The sequence below is a fragment of the Podarcis melisellensis genome (genome assembly GCF_964234715.1).
Source record: "Podarcis melisellensis genome assembly, chromosome: 2".
Classification (NCBI taxonomy): Eukaryota; Metazoa; Chordata; class Lepidosauria; order Squamata; family Lacertidae; genus Podarcis; species Podarcis melisellensis.
In genome coordinates, this window is record NC_138529.1 from 116,823,026 (window position 1) to 116,846,689 (window position 23,664).

Consider the following 23,664-nt stretch of genomic DNA (forward strand, 5'->3'; position numbering starts at 1 on the left):
ACCTGTTCCTTCTGCTTGCCACCCCCTCAGTGACCCAGTCCCCTGCATGAGTTTTACGAACCTGCCAGCAGGATCTAATTCTGGGGCAGCGGAACTTCCCGCAGCAAGAAAGTTAGGGAGTCCTGGATGGACCTTTGACCCTGATTCTTCCCCGAGATTCTTTTCCTCTTGTGAGATTGCCTGCAGTTCTAACAGGTGGCCAGTAGGAGGCATGTTGCTGGGTTAATAGTTTGCCCCCCCCTCCCAAATTTTACAGGTATTGGGAGGGGGGCAAGTCCTTGCTAACAACTGACACCCTGGAATACTTAACTATATTTGGTAAGATGATGATTATTTCTTTGATCATGAAAGTGAAGAGCTTGTAAGAAGGTTCAAGAAGACACTCCCCCCCCCCGAAAAATCTGGGTTCTCACGTGATGCTGGTGAATCTTGTCAGTCTCTGTGTGGCTCCTTCCTCTGGAGCCTTTTAGAATCATAGAATCATAGAATTGGAAGAGACCACAAGGGCCATGGAGTCCAACCCCCTGCCAAGCAGGAAACACCATCAGAGCACTCCTGACATATGGTTGTCAAGCCTCTGCTTAAAGACCTCCAAAGAAGGAGACTCCACCACACTCCTTGGCAGCAAATTCCACTGTCGAACAGCTCTTACTGTCAGGAAGTTCTTCCTAATGTTTAGGTGGAATCTTCTTTCTTGTAGTTTGGATCCATTGCTCTGTGTCCGCTTCTCTGGAGCAGCAGAAAACAACCTTTCTCCCTCCTCTATGTGACATCCTTTTATATATTTGAACATGGCTATCATATCATATTTTGAGCCTCTTCGGGTCGGAAAAGCTGTTGTCGCAGCCTGGGCACCGATGTCCTTTGTCCCCTGCTTGGAGTCTCTGATGAGATGTAAGGTTTGCGCTCCAGAGAAAGCCGTTTCCGAAGTGCAAGCTTTTATTCAGCTTCTCTCCTCCTCTGTGGACAATCCTGGTTTCCTTCTCCTCTGCCACTCCCTGCTTTCCCACAGCCCCTTCCCTTGCAATCTCGAAAGGTAGAATGGACATTGTCCCTTCTCCTCTTTTATGTTGGCGTTAGCAGAGCTGGGTGGATTTGGCCATATCGGTGGGCAGGTTTTTGGCCTGCTCTGCAAGGCCAGCCCTTTTCTTTCCCCTCTGCTTGGAAATGCATAATGGCCACTCTCATATTCGGGAGAAAGTAAAAACGAGGGATGTGCTCAGGAAAACGAATGGGCTGGATCTGAATTGCCCCATCAGAGACACCAGCCATTCAGTACTGTGCCTCTTCACCATTTGAATTGCCCCGTCCTGATCCTTGGTCACTCCTGCATGCGACGGAACGGTTGGCTTTTTAAACATAGCTAGGCGATTGGCAGCTTTTAAAAAAATAATAATAATTTTTATTAACCGGCCAATCAAATCAAGTCAAATCACATCACATAAATTCCGAATTAAAAAGCCGAATTTCAAATTTTGTTGAGGGGACCCATATTTCAAGATCCGAAGGGGGATTCTGATCATCTTCTTGCTACTGCGTTAATGTCCAAATCAGTCCAAACAAAGTTCATAATTCTATCCAGTCTTACCTTGCTGTTTCCACATCACCTCTTGTTCATATATTTTCTCTTTTTTCTTTATGATCTCTTCTGATAGTCTCCTTAAGCCGATAAACACCAATAATAATCCTGTGTGAATTTTCCCGTTCTTCCAATCCTCAAATTGAGATGGTTTCCATATATCATCGCCTTCATAGATAACAGCGCTCTTTCCATCATTAATTACAGAACTGTCGTTCTTAAGTCCCACTGAGGAGTTTCACCCACAATATAAAAACAGCTCTATTTCTCCTCTCAGACTTAAGTCCTCCGACAGAACTTCCCAATATGGCGACGGCACTTTTAACTGCGTCATTCCAGAGCCCTTATACATTCCACGCTCTTCTCAAAACATGCTTTGGTTCGAAAGTTTATCTCCACACAGCCTTAAATCCACAGCTTAAGTCCTTAAAACGACATTTCTGACTTGTGGGGGGTTGGTTCTTGTTTAATCACATATAAGAAAGAAAGGTTTCCCCCCCCTCCCCCATCAGTCCCTTTGCCATACCGAGTCTTGGCGTATTTTCTTGTGATTTATACTTGCTCCTTCGACTCTTCTTGTTTTATCAGAGATCTCTTCTGTTAGCAGTCTTTACTCCCCCTTCTTCCTTGAAATATGTGCATTCGCTTCATCCAAATTGTTTCTTTTGAAGTTCTTGCAGCTAGTGGCACGGATCAGAGACAGCGTCCAGGAGCGCCGATATCCACAGAAGGGCATTCTGCCTAGTGCCCCCATCCCCACAAATTCGGGGGTGTTATAGGGCACAGCAGGCAAGGGCAGTCCCACCCCACAATCCTGGGGGGGGGGGTAGGGAGGCTATTTACTCCCATCACAGCCTCCAAATTACCTTGTGTGGGTCCGAGAGATGTTATTGTAAGCCATCTTCTGATGCGCCCCCTAGTGGCCCCAGGCGATTGGCAGCTTTGCTTTGCTTGTGAAGATGTACCTCTCATGCGTTTTTTTGCGGTCTCTCACAGTGGCCTCCTTGAAAAAGAGGGCAGTGGTCCCTGTTGCCCATTGGTAGGGTGGGAGCCAGGGAGCCCAACAGCAGGTGGCGCCAGAGGCAACGCAGGCAGATCCTAATCTAATTCTGCTATTCTCCCTGCTGAGTCCTACAAGGGGCAACGCTGAGACTGTTTGCCAGGTCTGTTGGGAGGAATTGGGACGGAGGCTGGTGGGGCAAGACGGTGTAGGAGTTTCATAACGACAAGGCCCACGAGGCTTCTCTGCGTTGCGAGTTCGCCTTTCTGAGAGGCTGAATTCTTAACCTCTCTTTTCTATAACTTCTTTGGTGGTGTGGAGGCGGCAGAGGGAGAGGGAGAAGCTCTTCCGCATTGAGATCTTCCTGAACTGTAGGCTCTATCCTCCATGATGCCGTCGCAAACACCAATTCTCCCCTAGCACAGGTATGGCAACCCCTCTTCGTATTCCCTTCTGAGAACCTCTTGAGGGGGACATGTTCCAGTGGTGGGTAGGGTCAGAGGCAAAAGGGGTGCAGCAACATGCTTTGGGGGGGGGGACGCGGGTGGCGCTGTGGATTAAACCACAGAGCCTAGGACTTGCCAATCAGAAGGTCGGCAGTTTGAATCCCCGTGGCTCCCGTTGCTTGGTCCCTGCTCCTGCCAGCCCAGCAGTTTGAAAGCACGTCAAAGTGCAAGTAGATAAATAGGTACCGCTCCGGCGGGAAGGTAAACGGTGTTTCTGTGCACTGCTCTGGTTCGCCAGAAGCGGCTGAGTCATGCTGGACACATGACCTGGAAGCTGTACGCCGGCTCCCTCAGCCAATAAAGCGAGATGAGTGCTGCAACGCCAGAGTCAGCCATGACTGGATCTATCAGTCAGGGGTCCCTTTACCTTGATACATTTGTACAGTAGGCCAGTTTCCAAGCCCCTCTTACCTTCCCCTGGCCTGCAAGAAGCATAACCAGAGTGCAGGAACACATCCCAGCCAGGCAAAACCTCTCCAGGAGAGTATGAAGTGGGGGTCAGTGACGGGGTGGCGTAGGGAGAGGTCCGGGGGGGGGGGGTTGGAGGGCTGTGTTTGACTTCCAAACCCTCGCCAGCACCTTAGGGATTCCTGATTGCGACACCGAATAACGGCTCAGAATTTCTCTGCCTTAAAAAGATTATCTCCCTGAGTATGATAGCTGCTGGGGAGCTTTCTTGAGCCGTAAAATGTGTCCCCAACCAAGAACACTCGCCCATAGTTTTCAGAGACACGTCTTGATTTCAGACCTTGGCATCAACATGAGGACAGATGGGTCCAGCCTTGTGTTTAACAGAATGTGCCTGGTCGCCATAGGTGAGCGCAAGCTCTGTGCAGGCGAGCAAGCAGGTTGGCGGAGGAGGAACGGCACGTCCCTGCCTTCTGTTCGCCTGCTTGGTTTCCATCCTAGTTGCAAAACACCTTTCTCCACACCAGCATGGAAATGCAGAAGGGGGGCGAGTATGGCATGATCTGCCCCTCCTCCAGCAGCCCCCTTGGTTACAAATCACATTATATTTTTTTGCTAGCCTAAGATGCTCATAGACAGTGTTTGCATCTTGGCTGTGGCGGAAATCGAGAGCAGGCTTGGGGCTTTTGTGTGTGTGTTTTGCTTTTTCCCAGGCTAACGATTGTAGTGGGCTTAGTCGGATCCTGACATAATTATTTTAAGTTCACTATTTGATTGTCAAATCATGTTTATCTTGGCAACTGCAGTAGATGTGCTTTTGAGGGAGCTGTTTCTAATCAAGCTTGAAATTTGCCGAATGACAAAGAATTTGATCTCCGACAACTGGTTTGCCCCAAGTGGGGTTACCTGGACTTGGACCTTTTGAGTTCAGGAGCAGTTCTTCGCAAACCTCATTTTGGAAAAACTCGGCACCAAACAAGTCAACCTGTAACGCTGTTCAGACTTTCCAGAGATCTAAATTTTATTAAAAGGCAACTTTCGCTTTTGCTGTTGTTGTTTAAATGCTTTCCTATTGTCAAACTTTTGATTGTGCTTTTCAAATAGTTTTTAAAAATCTACTTTTTTCTAAAAACAAAAAACCCTGTTTTTTAAAAGGTTTTATTAAGTTTGTAACCTAAACTGCTTTCTGCGTGAGAATTGAGATGTGTATGATATTTTAAATATGGTAAATAAAATACCCTGGGTCTCTAGAGATTTGTGTGATTATGGTGGTAGCGTTTTATATATTAAAGATAATGCTGAATTATCTTTTGCTTTCTGCTTGACGTAATGTGCAATTATATGCAGAACAGTCATAGCTTCCTATGTTCCTAATTTCAAGGTGAGAAGATTAAGCCTTGTGGCAGGCAAACGTGAAAATCCATTTTCAGCAATTGGGTAAAAGCAGCACGTTCAGTGTTATTGGGGTGGCTCATATTTGGGCAGGTGGGGTGAGGTGTGCCTCCTGTCACTACTGGCAATTTTTGCTTTTTTTAAAAAAGGAACTCTGGTACTTTGAGACTTAGGGTAGTTCAAAAGCAAAAATGGGTTTTATTTTACAACAAAATGGGTAAAAGAAAATATGATAGAATCGTTTCAAGGAGCAGTAAACATATATATATATATATATATATATATATATATATATATATATTTGCTTTCGTAGATTTTCACGGGTACAGGAATGCAGGTTTTGGTGTCCTCGGGTGTCTTCCCGTGTAAAAGTTGGGGTGTCTAGGCGACGTTTCGACGAGGTCTCACTCGTCATCTTCAGGCTGGTGCTTTCGGCTTCTTGTTACTGGAACAGAGCAGGATCTCAGTGTTTGAGTTCCTATAAATACTGTTGAGGGGGTGTGGTGTATAGCCTCCAATGTTCTGGGCAGAGAGGAAGTTCCCAGGCTAGTGTGCCTTTTCTTCTTTTGTTCCTTAATTACTTGAGGGATATCTTGAGTGATTTCTTGAGTGATATCCTGAGTACCACTTAGGTGGGTCATTAGGTGTGGATTAGTTGCTAAAGTCTTTGTGTCTTGACCTCTTGAACTTTGTGAAGAGTTTTTCTGAGAAGATGGCTGTACTGCACTTAGTTGTGCTCTGGCTTGGCTTCGTGTATAGGGGCGAGCTGTGGTTTTGTGGCCTGTGTCAGCCAGATCTGTGTAGGGATTGCAGGGGGGTGCAGCATCCGGAGGTGCCACCATGGTTTGGCTACTGGATGGTGTCTGTAATTTATCTGTGGAGAGGGTCTGGGTTTGGGTCTGGTGTGGTTGATTGGTGATGGCGTTCTGTGTGCCTCTGGATCTGGTGTCAGTTTTTGTGGGGAGGGCTAATTTCCAGATGTCTGGCAAGCGGGATGTGTCGTCACGCTTGTTCATGTTGTGAGGGTGTTTCTCTATCTCGATGGCTTCCATGATTATTCTCTTGTGGTGATGTTCCATGTTAAAGAGCAATTTGGAATCTGCAAAATTAATTTCGTGTCCTGTTTCTTTCATGTGTTGGAAAAGAGAGGAAGTTTTTTCTTCTTTTTTGACGGCATTCTTGTGTTCTGCGATACGTGCATTTATTCGTCTGTTTGTTTGTCCAATGTACGTGGCTGGGCAGACTTTGCAGGGTATTTCATAGACCCCTTGGTTTTCCAACTGGATTTTATCCTTGGGGTTTCTGAGGATATTGGCTATTTTTTGGTTGGTGCAAAAGGCTGTTTTGATATTGTGTTTATGGAGGATTTTGCTAATTTTATCTGTAGTGCCCTTGATATAAGGAAGGAGGGCCATGCCATTGTTTTCTTCTGTGTCTTGGTTTTTGGGGGGTGTTTCTTTTTGGATTAGCTTCGTAACCCTGTTTTGCTGGTATCCATTGGCAATTAACACATTTGAGAGATTCTGTAACTCAGTTGTCAAGTGGTCTTTGTCAGCCAGGTGTTTGGTTCTGGAGATGAGAGTCTTGGCTACGGAGTTTATTTGTGCAGGGTGGTGGTGTGATTGTGCATGTAAGTAGCGGTTGGTGTGTGTTTTTTTCCGGTAGATAGTGTGTCCTAGGGAGCCATCAGGTTTTTTGTAGATTAGGACGTCAAGGAAGGGAAGTTGGTTGTTGGCTTCTATTTCCATAGTGAATTGTATTTTGGGGTGTAGGCTGTTGAGATGTGTGAGGAAGCTATCCAGTTTTTCCTTCCCGTGTGGCCAAATTACAATAAAATCAGACTTGAAGTCACCAACATCCTCTGCTCCAGCAAACCACCCAGAAGCAATTTACACAAAGAAGAACAGAAAGCACTCACCAACCTGAGGAAAGACAACAACATAATCATTCTCCCAGCAGACAAAGGTAATGCCACTGTTGTGATGAACACATCGGACTACCAAGCAAAACTATCAAACCTACTCCAAGATCCTACCTACCAACCTATAAAAACAGATCCCACCACCTATCTGGAAAAAACCACCAAATCCAAAATAAAAGCCTCTCCTATCAGTGAAGAAATCCAGCTAAGAATCATCCCCAGAGAAAAATCATCCAGATGCCCCAAACTCTACGGCCTCCCCAAGATACACAAAGAAGGAACACCACTCAGACCAATAGTCAGCTCCATAGGCTCACCTCTACAAAATCTCGCTAAATTTCTCGCCAAGCAACTTCAGCCCTATGCAGAATCCATCTCTTCACACGTTCCAAACTCCTTCCAGTTCATAGAAACAATAAAGAAGCAAAACCTACATCCTAATGACCTACTTGTGAGCTTCGATGTTGTATCTCTCTTCACACAAGTGCCCATTAATGAAGCCTTAACAGCCATTCAAAACAAATACAATCCCCCCGAATACATCTTGGACCTGACCAACCACTGCCTAACCAACACGTACTTCATCCACAATGGACAAAGATACAAACAGATAGAAGGAGCACCTATGGGATCACCCCTCTCACCGGTCATCGCAAACCTGTACATGGAACACTTTGAAACCAATGCTTTAGACAAGTCAGAACACAAACCCAAACTTTGGCTCAGATATGTTGACGACACCTTTGTAATTTGGCCACACGGGAAGGAAAAACTGGATAGCTTCCTCACACATCTCAACAGCCTACACCCCAAAATACAATTCACTATGGAAATAGAAGCCAACAACCAACTTCCCTTCCTTGACGTCCTAATCTACAAAAAACCTGATGGCTCCCTAGGACACACTATCTACCGGAAAAAAACACACACCAACCGCTACTTACATGCACAATCACACCACCACCCTGCACAAATAAACTCCGTAGCCAAGACTCTCATCTCCAGAACCAAACGCCTGGCTGACAAAGACCACTTGACAACTGAGTTACAGAATCTCTCAAATGTGTTAATTGCCAATGGATACCAGCAAAACAGGGTTACGAAGCTAATCCAAAAAGAAACACCCCCCAAAAACCAAGACACAGAAGAAAACAATGGCATGGCCCTCCTTCCTTATATCAAGGGCACTACAGATAAAATTAGCAAAATCCTCCATAAACACAATATCAAAACAGCCTTTTGCACCAACCAAAAAATAGCCAATATCCTCAGAAACCCCAAGGATAAAATCCAGTTGGAAAACCAAGGGGTCTATGAAATACCCTGCAAAGTCTGCCCAGCCACGTACATTGGACAAACAAACAGACGAATAAATGCACGTATCGCAGAACACAAGAATGCCGTCAAAAAAGAAGAAAAAACTTCCTCTCTTTTCCAACACATGAAAGAAACAGGACACGAAATTAATTTTGCAGATTCCAAATTGCTCTTTAACATGGAACATCACCACAAGAGAATAATCATGGAAGCCATCGAGATAGAGAAACACCCTCACAACATGAACAAGCGTGACGACACATCCCGCTTGCCAGACATCTGGAAATTAGCCCTCCCCACAAAAACTGACACCAGATCCAGAGGCACACAGAACGCCATCACCAATCAACCACACCAGACCCAAACCCAGACCCTCTCCACAGATAAATTACAGACACCATCCAGTAGCCAAACCATGGTGGCACCTCCGGATGCTGCACCCCCCTGCAATCCCTACACAGATCTGGCTGACACAGGCCACAAAACCACAGCTCGCCCCTATACACGAAGCCAAGCCAGAGCACAACTAAGTGCAGTACAGCCATCTTCTCAGAAAAACTCTTCACAAAGTTCAAGAGGTCAAGACACAAAGACTTTAGCAACTAATCCACACCTAATGACCCACCTAAGTGGTACTCAGGATATCACTCAAGAAATCACTCAAGATATCCCTCAAGTAATTAAGGAACAAAAGAAGAAAAGGCACACTAGCCTGGGAACTTCCTCTCTGCCCAGAACATTGGAGGCTATACACCACATCCCCTCAACAGTATTTATAGGAACTCAAACACTGAGATCCTGCTCTGTTCCAGTAACAAGAAGCCGAAAGCACCAGCCTGAAGATGACGAGTGAGACCTCGTCGAAACGTCGCCTAGACACCCCAACTTTTACACGGGAAGACACCCGAGGACACCAAAACCTGCATATATATATATATATATATGCTTTCGTAGATTTTCACGGGTACAGGAATGCAGGTTTTGGTGTCCTCGGGTGTCTTCCCGTGTAAAAGTTGGGGTGTCTAGGCGACGTTTCGACGTTTCTAACTGCACTTAGTTGTGCTCTGGCTTGGCTTCGTGTATAGGGGCGAGCTGTGGTTTTGTGGCCTGTGTCAGCCAGATCTGTGTAGGGATTGCAGGGGGGTGCAGCATCCGGAGCACAACTAAGTGCAGTACAGCCATCTTCTCAGAAAAACTCTTAACAAAGTTCAAGAGGTCAAGACACAAAGACTTTAGCAACTAATCCACACCTAATGACCCACCTAAGTGGTACTCAGGATATCACTCAAGAAATCACTCAAGATATCCCTCAAGTAATTAAGGAACAAAAGAAGAAAAGGCACACTAGCCTGGGAACTTCCTCTCTGCCCAGAACATTGGAGGCTATACACCACACCCCCTCAACAGTATTTATAGGAACTCAAACACTGAGATCCTGCTCTGTTCCAGTAACAAGAAGCCGAAAGCACCAGCCTGAAGATGACGAGTGAGACCTCGTCGAAACGTCGCCTAGACACCCCAACTTTTACACGGGAAGACACCCGAGGACACCAAAACCTGCATATATATATATATATATATATATATATATATATATATATATTTAAATGCAGTGCTCAGAAATGTACTGGGAGCCAATGTAGGTCTATTAGGATCAGTGTTATGTGGTCTCAGCGGCCGCTCCCAGTCACCAGTTTAGCTGCCGCATTCTGGGTTAGTTGTCGTTTCCGGGTCACCTTCAAAGGTAGCCCCACTTAGAGCTCAGGGCCTCTGCCTATAATCTATCATTGTTATTGGAGAAGAGAAGAGGTCCCTGCAGATTGGAGGCAGGCAAGATGTCCCCATCTACCGACTGGTCATCTTGTGTGGATACCAGGAAAGATCAAAGAACAGATAATTGAACAGTAGGTCTGTGAGCACTTAGAATAGGGTTACAGACGTCCCCGGGACAGTCCCTGGATTTGCAAATCTGTCCCTGGGAAACGTGGCCGCCGCAGCCTCAGTAGCCTGGTAGTGCAGTTGGCTCTGGCTGGCTTCAGGAGCTGCTCGCTGCTGTGGTGCAGGAAATATGGCGGGCGCCACAGCAGTGAGTAGCTCCTGAAGCCAGCCAGATCCAACTGCACTACCAGGCTGGCCCCTCCTGGGCAGCGGCTTCCCGCCCGGGACTCCTGAACCTCCCCTGATCTGTCAAAACGAAGGGAGAAGGAGATTGGGGAAGGCTCGGGAGTCACAGAATCATCGAGTTGGAAGAGACCACAAGGGCCATGGAGTCCAACCCCCTGCCAAGCAGGAAACACCATCAGAGCACTCCTGACATATGGTTGTCAAGCCTCTGCTTAAAGACCTCCAAAGAAGGAGACTCCACCACACTCCTTGGCAGCAAATTCCACTGTCGAACAGCTCTTACTGTCAGGAAGTTCTTCTGGAATCTTCTTTCTTGTAGTTTGGATCCATTGCTCCGTGTCCGCTTCTCTGGAGCAGCAGAAAACAACCTTTCTCCCTCCTCTATGTGACATCCTTTTATATATTTGAACATGGCTATCATATCACCCCTTAACCTCCTCTTCTCCAGGCTAAACATGCCCAGCTCCCTTAGCCGTTCCTCATAAGGCCTTTGACCATTTTGGTTGCCCTCCTCTGGACACGTGTGGGTAGCACGCCATTGCCCAGTTTTAAAAAAAACTGCGCATTTATGTTTCACAGGGTGTGAAAAGAAGGGCTTTGCACCTTTATGCAATATGCACGTGTGCTGGGGCCCAGGGTCTTTTGCCTCACCATCCCCACTACTGACTCAGCTTCAAAAAAAAAAAAGTATCCCCGGATTCATTGAAAAAAGTCTAGTAACCATAACTTAGAAACGGACGCTGTGATTACTTAAGAGTCCCTTGCCAGCATGACCAGTGCTCAGCAGTGGCGTAGCGTGGGTTGTCAGCACCCGGGGCAAGGCAAGTAATTTGCGCCCCCTAACCCGTGGATTTTAGCACTCGAGTCTCTTCCACTAGATTAGTTAGTGCAAACGTGCACCCCCCCCGATGTTGCGCCCGGGCCCCCCTGCACCCCCCACGCTACGCCACTGGTGCTCAGGGATAGCGGATGCAAGAGTCCAGCAACTTCTCCAGGGCCACAACTACCCGGTTCCTAGTCTAGACTGACTGCCAGCAGCTGTCCAGGATTTCAAACCAATTTGTTTCCAAGCCTTCTGCATGACAAGCAGGTGGTCCTCCCCACTGGCTATGCCCTGTCCTCCTTTCTCTCAGATTCCTCCTTCCCACAATGCCCATAGCTCCCAGTTTTGGGGCACAGCCTACTTTCTTTAGTTTATCCTAGCCCCCTGATCAGTTTCACGAGAACCACCACTCCATTTCTCCTACCACCATATAGAGGCCCTCCAAACCCAAGAGCTTTCTGGCTTCTTCATCTCTCTAATAGGTCCTTTCCTTCTTGCTTTTTAATAATAATAATTTTATTATTTATACTCCACCCATCAGGCCTCCCCAGCCTGTGTCCCTCTAATCTTTCCCTCAAGTCCTCCTCCTGGTTCCTGATTCTCAGTCTGTTTCCTAATCTGGAGCCTCCCCTCAGCTAAACTACCTGTGCTCCCTTGCTCCTTAATTTTTTTACACAGTGAGAACCATCCCCCCTCTTTCAACGCTCGTGTGAGATTCTTTTTTTAAAAATCCCAGCCAAACTGATAGCTTGCCCTTCCCTCACAGGGTCTGGACAGACAGCAAATCTTGAGACCATTCCCTTAGTAGTCAGAGCTCAGAATGCTCATGAACCAGCTCAGCCAATCAGTGCCAGAGGCTGCCCTGATGTAAGAGCAATGCAGTATGAACAGCCCTATTATTCTGGCCCCTCTGCAGAGTCTCTTTTTGTATCGTGAAGAGGATGTTTTCCCGATCCAATGGGAATGAGCAACTTGGCTGTAAAGCAGTTGCCTCATGGCTGAGTGTGAGTGGAAATCCGGGTGCTCTTGGGACGATCTGAATACAGTGGGATTTGAAAAGCAAAGAAAGCTACTTTGTTCAACAAATCTGGTTTCCTTTTGAGAATTAACACTGCTTTGGGTACAGCTGCGATTTAATTTATAAGCTGCGTCTCTATTACTCTTTACAACTGGAAACCTAATAAAAATATAACAGGGAGAATATAACAGATATACCATATTTTTTGCTCTATAAAACGCACCAGACCACAAGACACACCTAATTTTTGGAGGAGGAAAACAAGAAGAAAAAAAATTCTGAATCTCAGAAGCCAGAACAGCAAGAGAGATCGCTGCACAGCGATCCCTCTTGCTGTTCTGGCTTCTGGGATAGCTGCGCAGCCTGCATTTGCTCCAGAAGACGCACACACATTTCCCCTTACTTTTTAGGAGGGAAAAAGTGAGTCTTATAGAGCAAAAAAATACAGTATATAACAGAAAGAAAGTACACGTATTTGGAAACAAGGACTAACACAAAATGCTAATGGCAAAGTCACACAATCTCACCCTCATCCTATGCACGGTCTAATCGTGTGCATGTTTGAAGGAGGACACTCAATGTCTCCAATGGGGCTTTGGAAGAGAGAAGAAATTAGTTCAAACCACACTTTTTAAAGTGATCTGACCTAATTCGTCACTCCTGGACTTACATACATACCACATGCATACCAGAATGCATACCAGAGCACAGCTGTGGATGCCTCTGATTTTTTAAAATTCAGTTTTGGTTTGTTAGTTTTGAAGGGTACTAAATGCATATTTTAGGGGGAATGGGTATTAGAAAGCATACCAGGAAAAAATGAGATTTTTAGAGGGAGTCGGTGCCTAAAATGCATAGTTTAAAATGTGAATTTTTTCATGCATTAAAAAAATAATCTACAAAAGACAAGAGCTATAAATGAGCGTGTTCAAAACTTGACATGGATCCATCCACCCATTACTCTCCAGTAAATATGGATAAGATGCCCACATTGGAGGCCCTTTGAAATCCATTGGCTTACAGAGACACACACACACACACACAGCGCTTGCATTGAACGGGGCATTGTTGGTGTGTGTGTGTGTGTGTGTGTGTGTGTGTGCATAACACAAAGTCTCTTGCTACCACATGCAAGAGAGAAAAGAGACAACAGGACTTCCCTCAATTATTGGGAGATGGAGGCACCGACATCAGCTGTTCACAGTGCTTGCTCACAGAGAGAAACTCTTTGCACCTGTTCAGAGCAGGAAGGAGGGCAGGTGTTTGTCCTAGCATCCAATGAAATGTGGACATGTTTGAAGTGGGCATGTTCAATGTAGGAGAGGCTGAGACAGTACAAACAGCAACTGAGCAGGAAAACCAAATAGTCTCTCCTACATTGCGGATTTTTGAGGGGATATTTGGTGAGACCTTTCACAGGCACCATAGAGTTAAAAGGTGAAGGACCCCTGGACGGTTAAGTCCAGTCAAAGGTGACTGTGGGGTTGCGGTGCTCATCTTGCTTTCAGGCTGAAGGCCTGGCATTTGTCCACAGCCAGCTTTCCGGGTCATGTGGCCAGCAGGACTAAACCGCTTCTGGCGCAACGGGACACCATGACGGAAACCAGAGTGCACGGAAACACTGTTTATCTTCCCGCTACAGCAGTACCTATTTATCTACTTGTACTGGCGTGCTTTCGAACTGCTAGATTGGCAGGAGCTGGGACAGAGCAACGGGAGCTCACCCCATTGCAGGGATTCGAACCACCGACCTTTTGATCGGCAAGCCCAAGAGGCTCAGTGGTTCTGGTGGACACCCGGGCACCCATGGACACCATGTTGGCAAACCTTACCCTAGGCAGTTGATATGAATAAATTATAATAATAATAATTTTATTATTTATACCCCACACAACTGGCTGGGTTTCCCTAGCCACTCTGGGCAGCTTACAGCATATCTAAAACCATAATAAAAACATTGATCCATTAAAAACCTCCTGATACAGGGTTGCCTTCAGATGTCTTCTAAAAGTTGTGTAATTTTTCTTATCTCCTTGACATCTGAAGGGAGGGTGTTCCACAAGGAGGGCACCGCTACCAAGAAGGCCCTCTACACAACTATCCAGGTCATTACAAACTAATTAATGGAAACATGCAGTTAAAAACCATCCAACTAACTGAGTAATTATAAAACCACAAATGAATCACGAGCATTAAAGAGGGAGTCCCGCAAAGGAGCAACCACGGAAGAGACCCAGCTGTTCAGCTCTCCAAAACCAAAGATGGTTGGAGCAGGACCTCATCTGCTACTCTTAAGAGTATGGGGAAGTTAATATGGAGGCTTCACCTCCCGTGTGAATTCTCTGATGCCGAATAAGATTTGTGCTCTGGCTGAAGCTCTTTCCACACGCTAAGCATTTATACGGCTTCTGCCCCGTGTGAATCCTTTGATGTTTAACAAGGCCTGATTGGTCGCAAAAGGTCTTGCTGCAGTCCGAGCATTTATATGGTCTCTCTCCCGTGTGGATTCTCTGATGTGACGTAAGGTGAGTACTCTGACTGAAACTTTTCCCACACTCCAAGCATTTATACGGCCTCTCCCCTGTGTGAATTGTCTTGTGGTTAATAAGGCCGGATTGATTACAAAACCCTTTCCCACAGTCGGAACACTTGTATGGTTTCTCCCCGGTATGGATTCTCTGATGTGATGTAAGGCTCGTACTATGGCGGAAGCTCTTTTCACACTCGGCGCATTTGTACGGTTTCTCGCCTGTGTGAATTCTCTGGTGTTGAATAAGGCTAGTGCTCTGGTTGAAGCTCTTGCTGCAGTGTGAGCAACTGTATGGCCTCTCCCCTGTGTGGATTCGTTGATGGGACGTGAGGTGCGTGCTCTGACTGAAGCTCTTTCCACATTCCAAGCATTTATACGGCTTCAACCCTGAGTGGAGCACCTGATACTCTGTGACACTTCTGTGCTGGCCGAAGCTCTTCCCAAACTTTAAGCTTTTGTTGGTTTTCTCCCCTGTGTGGATTCTCCAATGTGCACTGAGGCACTTGCTTCTCCTCTTCTCTGCTTGTTGTTGTTCTTGAACTACGATTTCATGGAAGTCTCCGTCCTGGCAAGGAATGGCTTTATCTCTGCCCTTCTCCACGTGGATTCCCTCTGGCCTCTTCGATCCATCTTGATTCCAGAAGTTCTCTTTCAATGCCTCCTGCTGGCCTGCTTCTGAGGTCCTGCAAGGTTCACCTTCATCTTCGCTCTCCCATACACCACCATCTGAAATGAAGAAAGAAACCTGATAAAAGCCATGAATGAATCATTCAAAACCAGGAATCAATCAGTCAGTCAGTCAGTCAGTCAGTCAATCAATCAATCAATCAATCAATCAATCAATCACAGACCTCCTTAATAATACTCATAGAACAGGAACATTCTTTTATATGGGGTGGACTTGTAAAAGGTTAAAAGAATATTGGGAAATGATACATAATGAATTGAAAAAAATGTTTAAAAGTACTTTCTCCAAAACCCCCAGTCCTTTCCGTTCGGGATAATTCAGACGGAAATTCCCAGGTGTCAAAAAAGTGGTATATTTATGTATGCCACTACTGCGGCCCGTGTTTTGTTAGCCCCAAAATGGAAAATGAGCGAGGTCCCAACCAAAGAAGATTGGCAATTTAAATTGACAGAATATGCACAACTTGCAGACTTAACATATAGAATAAAAGAACAAGTTTTGATGGATGGAATACCAAACGGCATAGTTTTTGTAAAATATCTAAGGATGTAAAAATTAGTACTTTAAATTGTAAAACAGAAATTTTAATTTATATATATGCAGCAATGCAGGATACTCAACTAAAAAATCCACTTTGAATGTGGCCTAGGTTCTATTCAGAGTGGACACATTGAAATGAATGAGTTCATTTGGGCCGCAGAGCAGCGGAGGATCGCATTCCACAACATCTCCACCAGGATGCCACTTTAAACAGCCACAGCTTCCCCCAAAGTATTCTGGGAGCTGTAGTCAGTTAAAGGTGTTGAGAGTTGTGAGGCAACCCTCTCTTCCCCTCAGAGACCTTCAGAGTTCCTTTTTCGTGTGTGTATATAAAAAAATACTCATTTTACATCCTTAAGATAATGATTTCCCTTCTTCTCTTTCCATGGTTCATTTTACATATCATAAATCCCTGCATATTTTACAAAAACTATACCATACAGTATTCCATCGTTGCATCCATCAAAACTTGTCTACACTGTTGAATTTATGTTAATGCTGCCAGCGTTTTCAGCTCTACACAGTAATTTTCCATATATTCAATCAACGTTTTCCAATCTTCTCTAAACGTATGTTCATCTAGTTCTCTTATTCTATAAGTTAAATCTGCCAAGTGTGCATATCCCATCACTTTAAGTTGCCATTCTTCTTTAGCTGGGACTTCGCTCGTTTTCCATTTCTGGGCTAACCAAACACAGGCTGCAGTTGTTGCGCACATAAATAACCTTTCTTGACACCTGGGAATTTCAGTCTGAAAATTCCCAGAGTTCCTTGTGAAGATGGTCAAACTACTCTGGGAATTGGAAGAGAGGCCTTCTAACAACGGTCTCTTAGCAAACTGCAACTCCAACAAGAGTCATGAATTCAAAATGAAAATGCAGATAGGGCCATAGGCTCTAGAGAGAGAGAAGCGGAGAGTAGCTTCCGGAGGTCAGTCCAGCAGGGAATGTCAAACTATCCAAGGCACACATGGAAAACCCTCCTCTCCTTACCCAGCAGGTCCTCCTCGTCCTCTTCCTGCTTGGCTGCTGCATGCGGCTGCTTCTCCCTGGCCTCAGGTGGCGATTGGCCAGAAATGGAGGAACCTGCAGCTGCCGCCACCACCACCTCCTCCTTCTCCTCAAAGACCACCTGCAACAAGCAGAGCATCTCTCTTGCATTAGTATACCTGAAGGAGCGTCTCCACCCCCATCGTTCAGCCCGGACACTGAGGTGCAGTGCCGAAGGCCTTCTGGCGGTTCCCTCGCTGTGAGAAGTCAAGTTACAGGGAACCAGGCAGAGGGCCTTCTTGGTGGTGGCGCCCTCCCTGTGGAATGCCCTCCCACCAGATGTCAAAGAGAACTACTACTACCAGACTTTTAGAAGACATCTGAAGGCAGCCCTGTTTAGGCAAGCTTTTAATGTTTAATAGATTATTGAATTTTAATATTTTGTTGGAAGCCACCCAGAGTGGATAGGGAAACCCAGCCAGATGGGTGGGGTATAAATAATATATTATTATTATTATTATTATTATTATTATTATTATTATTATTATTGAAAGTATCGGAAGCAAAGGTTTGCTTGCGTCCTCCACCCTGCCCTTAGTGACCTCATTGCCATGCAGGGGGAGGAATCAGGACTCAGTTTCATTAAGGCATGTTTAGGTGCAAGACGGACCATGCAACAAAATGTCACCACTCAGGAGCGCTCTTGTTCAGGATGCCAGTCAGGCCCTTTTTCAGCCATACCGTTCCATCCCGTCCCCAGGTTCCCTGCCCTACTGCCAGTCAGCATTCTGTGCCCACTGAGCACGCTCAGTCTTCTTGGGACTGGTTTCCCCCACTTCTGTACTACTGCAAAACTAGAGGTTCCTCTGCAGCCCACCTGCCCATCGTAGAATCATAGAAGGTTAGAGCTGGAAGGGACACCAAGGGCCATCTAGTCCAATACAGGAATCCTGCCCACAGCCAGCCTTGGGTGGGCTCAAACCACCAACCTTCTGTTCAATAGTCAGATACACTGACCAAACCTTATGAGGAATGGTTGAAGGAGAAGGGTATGCTTAGCCTGGAAAAGAGGAGGCTGAGAGGAGACATGAGAGCCATCTTCAAATACAGTCATACCTCAGGTTACAGACGCTTCAGGTTACGTGTTTTCAGGTTACGGACGTGCCGAAACCCAGAAGTACTGGAACGGGTTACTTCTGGGTTTTGACACTTGCACATGTGCAGAAGAGCTAAATCGCGCTTTGCGCATGCGCCGAAGTGCTGAAGTGCAACCCGCGGGTGCACAGACGTGGCGCTGCGGGTTGCGAACGATGCCTCCCACACGGATGTGTTAGAATTCCTGCTCCATGATTGCAGTCATAGGATTGTTGTCTTTCACATGACGGTATATGTTTTGACTCCAGAGAGTGGGATGTGACGAAGACAGGATGTTTGTGTTACTGTGTTCCGTGAAGTGGGACTATTGTCCTTTCTTCCTTTTCTCTTTGCTATCTGATGCTATAGAGAGAGGGAGCCATGTTGCAGTGCTCCATGTGTGTGTTTATATTAAATAAAGTAGATTAGCCAAAATGCTGAGTTGCTGAGGTCTGTCACGCAATGATGCGAAGACTCTGCGGATCCCTAAGTGTGTCGTGTCAGTTGGCATCGGTCGCTGTGATGTTTGGGCTGAAGAAAACTTTGAAGCTCCCGAACGATTGATCAGGAGGGAGAGAACATGCCAGTCGGGCATGTGTCTCTGCCAAAGTCCTACTCGAGTGTAGGCTGAACTCCTGACAGGATCATGTTTGCAACCTGAGTGTCTACTGTATCTCAAGGGCTGTCACATGGAAGAGGGAGCATGTTTATCTTCTGCTCTTTAAGGCAGGACTCGAACCCATGGCTTCAAACTCCAAGAAAGGAGGTTTCGACTAAACATTAGGAAGAGCTTTCTGACAGCAAGAGCTGTTTGGACAGTGGAATGGTCTCCCTCGGGAGATTGTGGACTCTCCTTCCTTGGAGGTTTTTAAGCAGAGGCTGAATGGCCATCTGTCATGGATGCTTTGGCTGAGATTCCTGCATTGCAGGGGGCTGGACTAGATGACCGTTGGGGGTCCCCTTCCAACTCTACAATTCTATATGATTTCCTGATACCTTCCTTCTTCTGTGTGCATGGTAACTACATAAGGTTTTTCCTGAGTAAGGGCTGGCAGTCGGGTTGGCTGCTAGCGTGTAGGACTGTAAGGGGATTCCTTCTGTGGCCAGCTTTATTGCTGAGTCACAGAACCCAGCCATGCAACTCGGAATTGGACACCATGAAGCCCTAAGGGGAGCCTGGATCAGGCCAAAGGCCTGCCTAGTTGAACATCCTGTTCTCACAGTGGCCCAATGGGAAGCCCACAAGCCGGACTAGGCCAGGCCACCGATACTGACACTAACCACAGCCAAGTGGTCCCACCTGGCTTTCTAGATTGACCCGAGTCTCCTGCTGCCTCAACAGGAAACCTTCTGCCAGGGCCACCGCCTGGGAGCAGGTCTCCGGGCCGCAATCCCTGACCCAGCTCTGGATCTCCGCTGGCAGGATGGCCAGGAACTGCTCCAGGATCAGCAGCTCCAGGATCTGCTCCTTGGAGTGCCTCTCCACCTTCAGCCACCCCTGGCAGAGCTCCTGGAGGTGACTGTAGGCGCCGCTGGGCCCCTCGGCCTCCTGGTAGCAGAAGTGCCTGAAGTGTTGGCGCAGCTTCTCCCTCCTCAAGGCGTCCCCTCTCAAGATGGCTGCCTTCACTTTCCCATAATCCTCTCTGTCTCCGGCGTCCAGCCTCTCAAAGGCCCACTCGGCTTCTCCCCTGAGGGCCGGCAGGAGTCGGGCCGCCCACTCCACCTTGGGCCACCGGCAGGCTTGGGCCACTTGCTCAAAGGAGGCGAAGAAGGCCTTGGCGTCGTCCCAGGGGGTGGGCTCCTCCGGCAACTGGGGGGCTCCCCATTCCGAGTGAGGGGACTCCACTGTCCTCAAAAACTCCTGCCACTGGGCTTTCCAGCAATGGGCCAAGCCTTCTTCTGATTCCTCCTTCACGCGATGTGGGGTCCCTCTTTCAAGGAACCCCTCGGCATTCCCCGAATGCCTTGCTCTGGGGAGTTGACTCTGCGCCTCATAATCCATCCTGGGTTTGTGGCCACCAGCATTCAAGAGGGCGTGAGCGGCTTTCCCTGTTCCTTCCGGTTCCTCTCTTTCTCCCTGGGCTGCAGGATATTCCTCCTCCATTTTCATCCCTGGGCAAAGGTGCGCTGTGGAAAATTCCAGAAGAAACCACAGTAAGAAAAGGGCCTGAAAAGCAGAGAGAAAGAAATCGACAGAGGTGAACGGTCAGCCTCTCGTAGGACTGGAATAAATGAACTCTCCCTATTTTTCTTTTCTTTCTTTCTTTTCTGAGAAATTTGACTATATGGGAAGATTGTGGTCAGCTGCAGGAGAGAATGGGGCCTGTGTACCTTTGTGTAGAAGCTACAAGCTGGCATACTTCCTTACTGTTACTGCATTAATACTGCCTGGAAGTGGATGACAAATGCTAAAAAGAAAGGAAGAAAGAAAGGAAGGAAGGAAGGAAGGAAGGAAGGGAGGGAGGGAGGGAGGGAGGGGCTAGTCGGCCAAGGAAAGGCTGTAATTCATTGGTAGAGATCTGTCTTGCACTCAGAAGGTCTTGAGTTCTAATCCCCCATGGCAGTGGTTCTCAAGCTTTTTTTCTCTGGGACACACTTTGAGAATAAAAATTTGCTCACGCCACACCAGGATTTTTTTTAATTTTTATTGATAAGAAGCACATTGGAGCACAAAAAGAAAGAACTCTTGGCAGTGCTTGATTTAAAACACATAACACAACTACTGTATAACATGATCATGGGACGTATGCAAAGTATAAAACAATGCAGCTACTTAAGAACATTAGTCATTTCCAAATTATAATTCTAAACGAACCTCTTACATATGCACCTTAAGTACGTATACAAACTCACTAAGAGGTGTGAGCTTCCTTTTTCCAGATAATCTCATTTACATCGGTCCGATTTGAACATCTTAAAAAGCAGAGACATCACCTTGCCAACAAAGGTCCGTATAGTAAAAGCTATGGTTTTCCCAATAGTGATGTATGGAAGTGAGAGGTGGACCATCAAGAAGGCTGATCGCCGAAGAACGGATGCTTTTGAATTCTGGTGCTGGAGGAGACTCTTGAGAGTCCCACGGACTGCAAGAAGATCAAACCTCTCCATTCTGAAGGAAATCAGCCCTGAGTGCTCCCTGGAAGGACAGATCCTGAAGCTGAGGCTCCAAGACTTTGGCCCCCTCATGAGAAGAGAAGACTCCCTGGAAAAGACCCTGATGTTGGGAAAGATGGAGGGCACAAGGAGAATGGGGAGGACGAGATGGTTGGACAGTGTTCTCGAAGCTACCAGCATGAGTCTGACCAAACTGCAGGAGGCAGTGGAAGACAGGAGTGCCTGGCGTGCTCTGGTCCAGGGGTCACGAAGAGTCGGACATGACTAAATAACAACAACAAATACCCCCCCATCTGGCTGGGTTTCCCCAGCCACTCTGGGCGGCTTCCAACAGAATAATCCTGTGTGTGGTGGGGGGGATCTGAAGGGGCTTCTCTTTGTCCCCCCCTCATTTTCCACCCCTCCTTCTGCTTTGCCTCCCTTCCCTTCCAGATGACCCCCAATGCTCCCTTCCCAGTCCTTTGCCTGCCCCCCCCCCAGCTCCCTTCAGTGATTCACCTCCTTGGCTGGGCCTTTCTGCTGCTTCTGCCTCTTTCTCCAGTCTTCCTGCAGATGCAAAGCAATGCAATGCAATGCAATGCAATGCAATGCAATGCAGCCCACTCCCCCTTTCCAGCACTACATACAGGAAAAAGGGCAATTTGCTAATCCCTCTCTCCTGTCCTCTCTAGGAAGCAGGAGGGGGGAACTCCTTCGGCTTAACCCTTTCGGGGCATCGCTGTCTTTAAAAAACAAACCCACAAAGCAAAACTAGGACATCTCCGATTTGGATTATTAGAAATGTCAAAAGTCCCTGGTGTGAATAAAAAAACTCTGGTGCTTTTAGGGACATGAGGGAGAGTGCACCTGGTTGTTTATAGAATCATAGATTTGTAGATTTGTAGAACTGGAAAGAATTGCTGTTAGCTGCTCTGTGCCCAGCTCTGGCTGGGGAGGGCGGGATATACAAATTATTATTATTATTATTATTATTATTATTATTATTATTATTATTATTATTATTTATTATTATTATTATTATTATTATTATTATTATTCCACCTAAGGGCCATCTTTCCGCAGGGCCTGCAAGACAGAGCTGTTCCACCTGGCCTTTGGTTTGGACTCAGTCTGACCCTTATGCTTCCCTCCCCTTATGGTTTTGATTTTTTAAAATGAGGCTGCATTTAAAATTGCATTTTGACCTGTATTTTAAATTGGTGTTGTTTTTCCTATTATGTTTTTACTGTAATTTTACTGGTGTTAGCTGCCCTGAGCCCGGCTCTGGCTGGGGTATAAATTTATTATTATTATTATTAAGTCCAACCCACTGCAATGCAGGAATGCTTCTTAACAGGTGAGATGCCTGTCTTTAGGAACCCACCTCATCTTTATGATTGTAAAATTCCTTAACATTGTTTTTTCGTTTTTTAAATATTTTGCTTTAATGTTGTGAGTTGCCCTGGGGCCTGTAGGCAATTAACATACAAGCAAGCAAAGAAACAAGCAAGCAAATAATATATAGTACATAAATTCGATTTAAAAAATATTAAAATAGTTTTACTTGTTTTTCGGTGTTTTTTATTTTTAAAAACAAAAACAAAAAAATGGTGTTATTTAACTTTTTAAATACTGGTATATATTGTGTGGTGTTAGTTATGTTCTGCCTGCACTGGAGCAACACCTCCACTGAAAGAAAGAACAAGAAAACTGGGATTTTTCACGTTTTGGAAAGTGATGGGGGTAAATGTGGGGCAATGTGAGGCGGTCCCATAAATACGAGGGCCCTAAGCCACAAAGGGCTTTAAAGATAATGTAGAATTAGCTAATCCAAGGGCTCTAATTGGAGTAGGCTTTCTCCCTTTTATATCATCGTTGTTGGCATCCGTCCGTCTCAATAGACAATGGAGTGTGCCTCCAAGGGTGAAGTCAAACCACTGTGTTAGCAGCACAGAAGTGACCTCCATCGGGCACAAGCCTGGGCAGTGTGTCTGGAGGTCCTGGGCTGCCCTAAATGTCAAGACCTCCCTCTTGGCCTCGTTGATGTGGTCTAAAGGAAAGCAGAGCAAGATGTTTGGCGCCTGTGTAGGGTTTACTCCTTAGCCTTTTCTTCTCCTGAAGATAACCCACAAGGCAGCGGATAATTAGGAGCAGAGTTTTCTTCTCCTAGATGGACTATTTTCCCAGATGGATGAGGCCCAGATGAATACAGTGGTACCTCGGGTTAAGAACTTAATTCGTTCTGGAGGTCCGTTCTTAACCTGAAGCTGTTCTTAGCCTGAAGCTGTTCTTAACCTGAAGCACCACTTTAGCTAATGGGGCTTCCCGCTGCCGCACAATTTCTGTCCTCATCCTGAAGCAAGGTTCTTAACCCGAGGCACTATTTCTGGGTTAGCGGACTCTGTAAACCTGAAGCGTCTGTAACCTGAAGTGTCTGTAACCCAAAGTACCACTGTCATAATTATTTTAGGCTATGTCTCTCAAAAGTACTGTTCCCGCCTTGTTTAATTTATCCTGCCATTTCCCTTCCACACTCATCTCATACTTTGGCGCCATTCCTTCTCTGAGGTTAAAGCGCTGTGGCGCCACTTTTAACAGCCAT

The 23,664-nt window shown here is 46.3% G+C and overlaps 1 protein-coding gene across 1 annotated transcript; it reads right to left on the reverse strand.

The window, feature by feature from the left end:
• Positions 1–13,945: 13,945 nt before the first annotated feature.
• Positions 13,946–21,649, reverse strand: LOC309364588 (uncharacterized protein). Its single transcript, XM_081902215.1, has 4 exons — positions 21,582–21,649; positions 19,270–20,096; positions 16,839–16,977; positions 13,946–15,344 (listed from the first exon to the last, which is right to left on the reverse strand). The coding sequence occupies exons 2-4, from the start codon at positions 20,077–20,079 to the stop codon at positions 14,380–14,382; spliced, it is 1,914 nt and encodes a 637-aa protein (XP_081758341.1). The 5' UTR covers positions 20,080–20,096; positions 21,582–21,649; the 3' UTR covers positions 13,946–14,379.
• Positions 21,650–23,664: the final 2,015 nt, after the last annotated feature.

Excerpts from the sequence above, each read along its gene's own strand:
- LOC309364588 (XM_081902215.1), bottom strand. The coding sequence starts at position 20,079 with ATGAAAATGGAGGAGGAATATCCTGCAGCCCAGGGAGAAAGAGAGGAA. Across the intron at positions 16,978-19,269 it reads GGGTCAATCTAGAAAGCCAG|GTGGTCTTTGAGGAGAAGGA; the intron begins GTGGGACCACTT and ends TGCTTGTTGCAG. Across the intron at positions 15,345-16,838 it reads GGACGAGGAGGACCTGCTGG|ATGGTGGTGTATGGGAGAGC; the intron begins GTAAGGAGAGGA and ends TCTTCATTTCAG.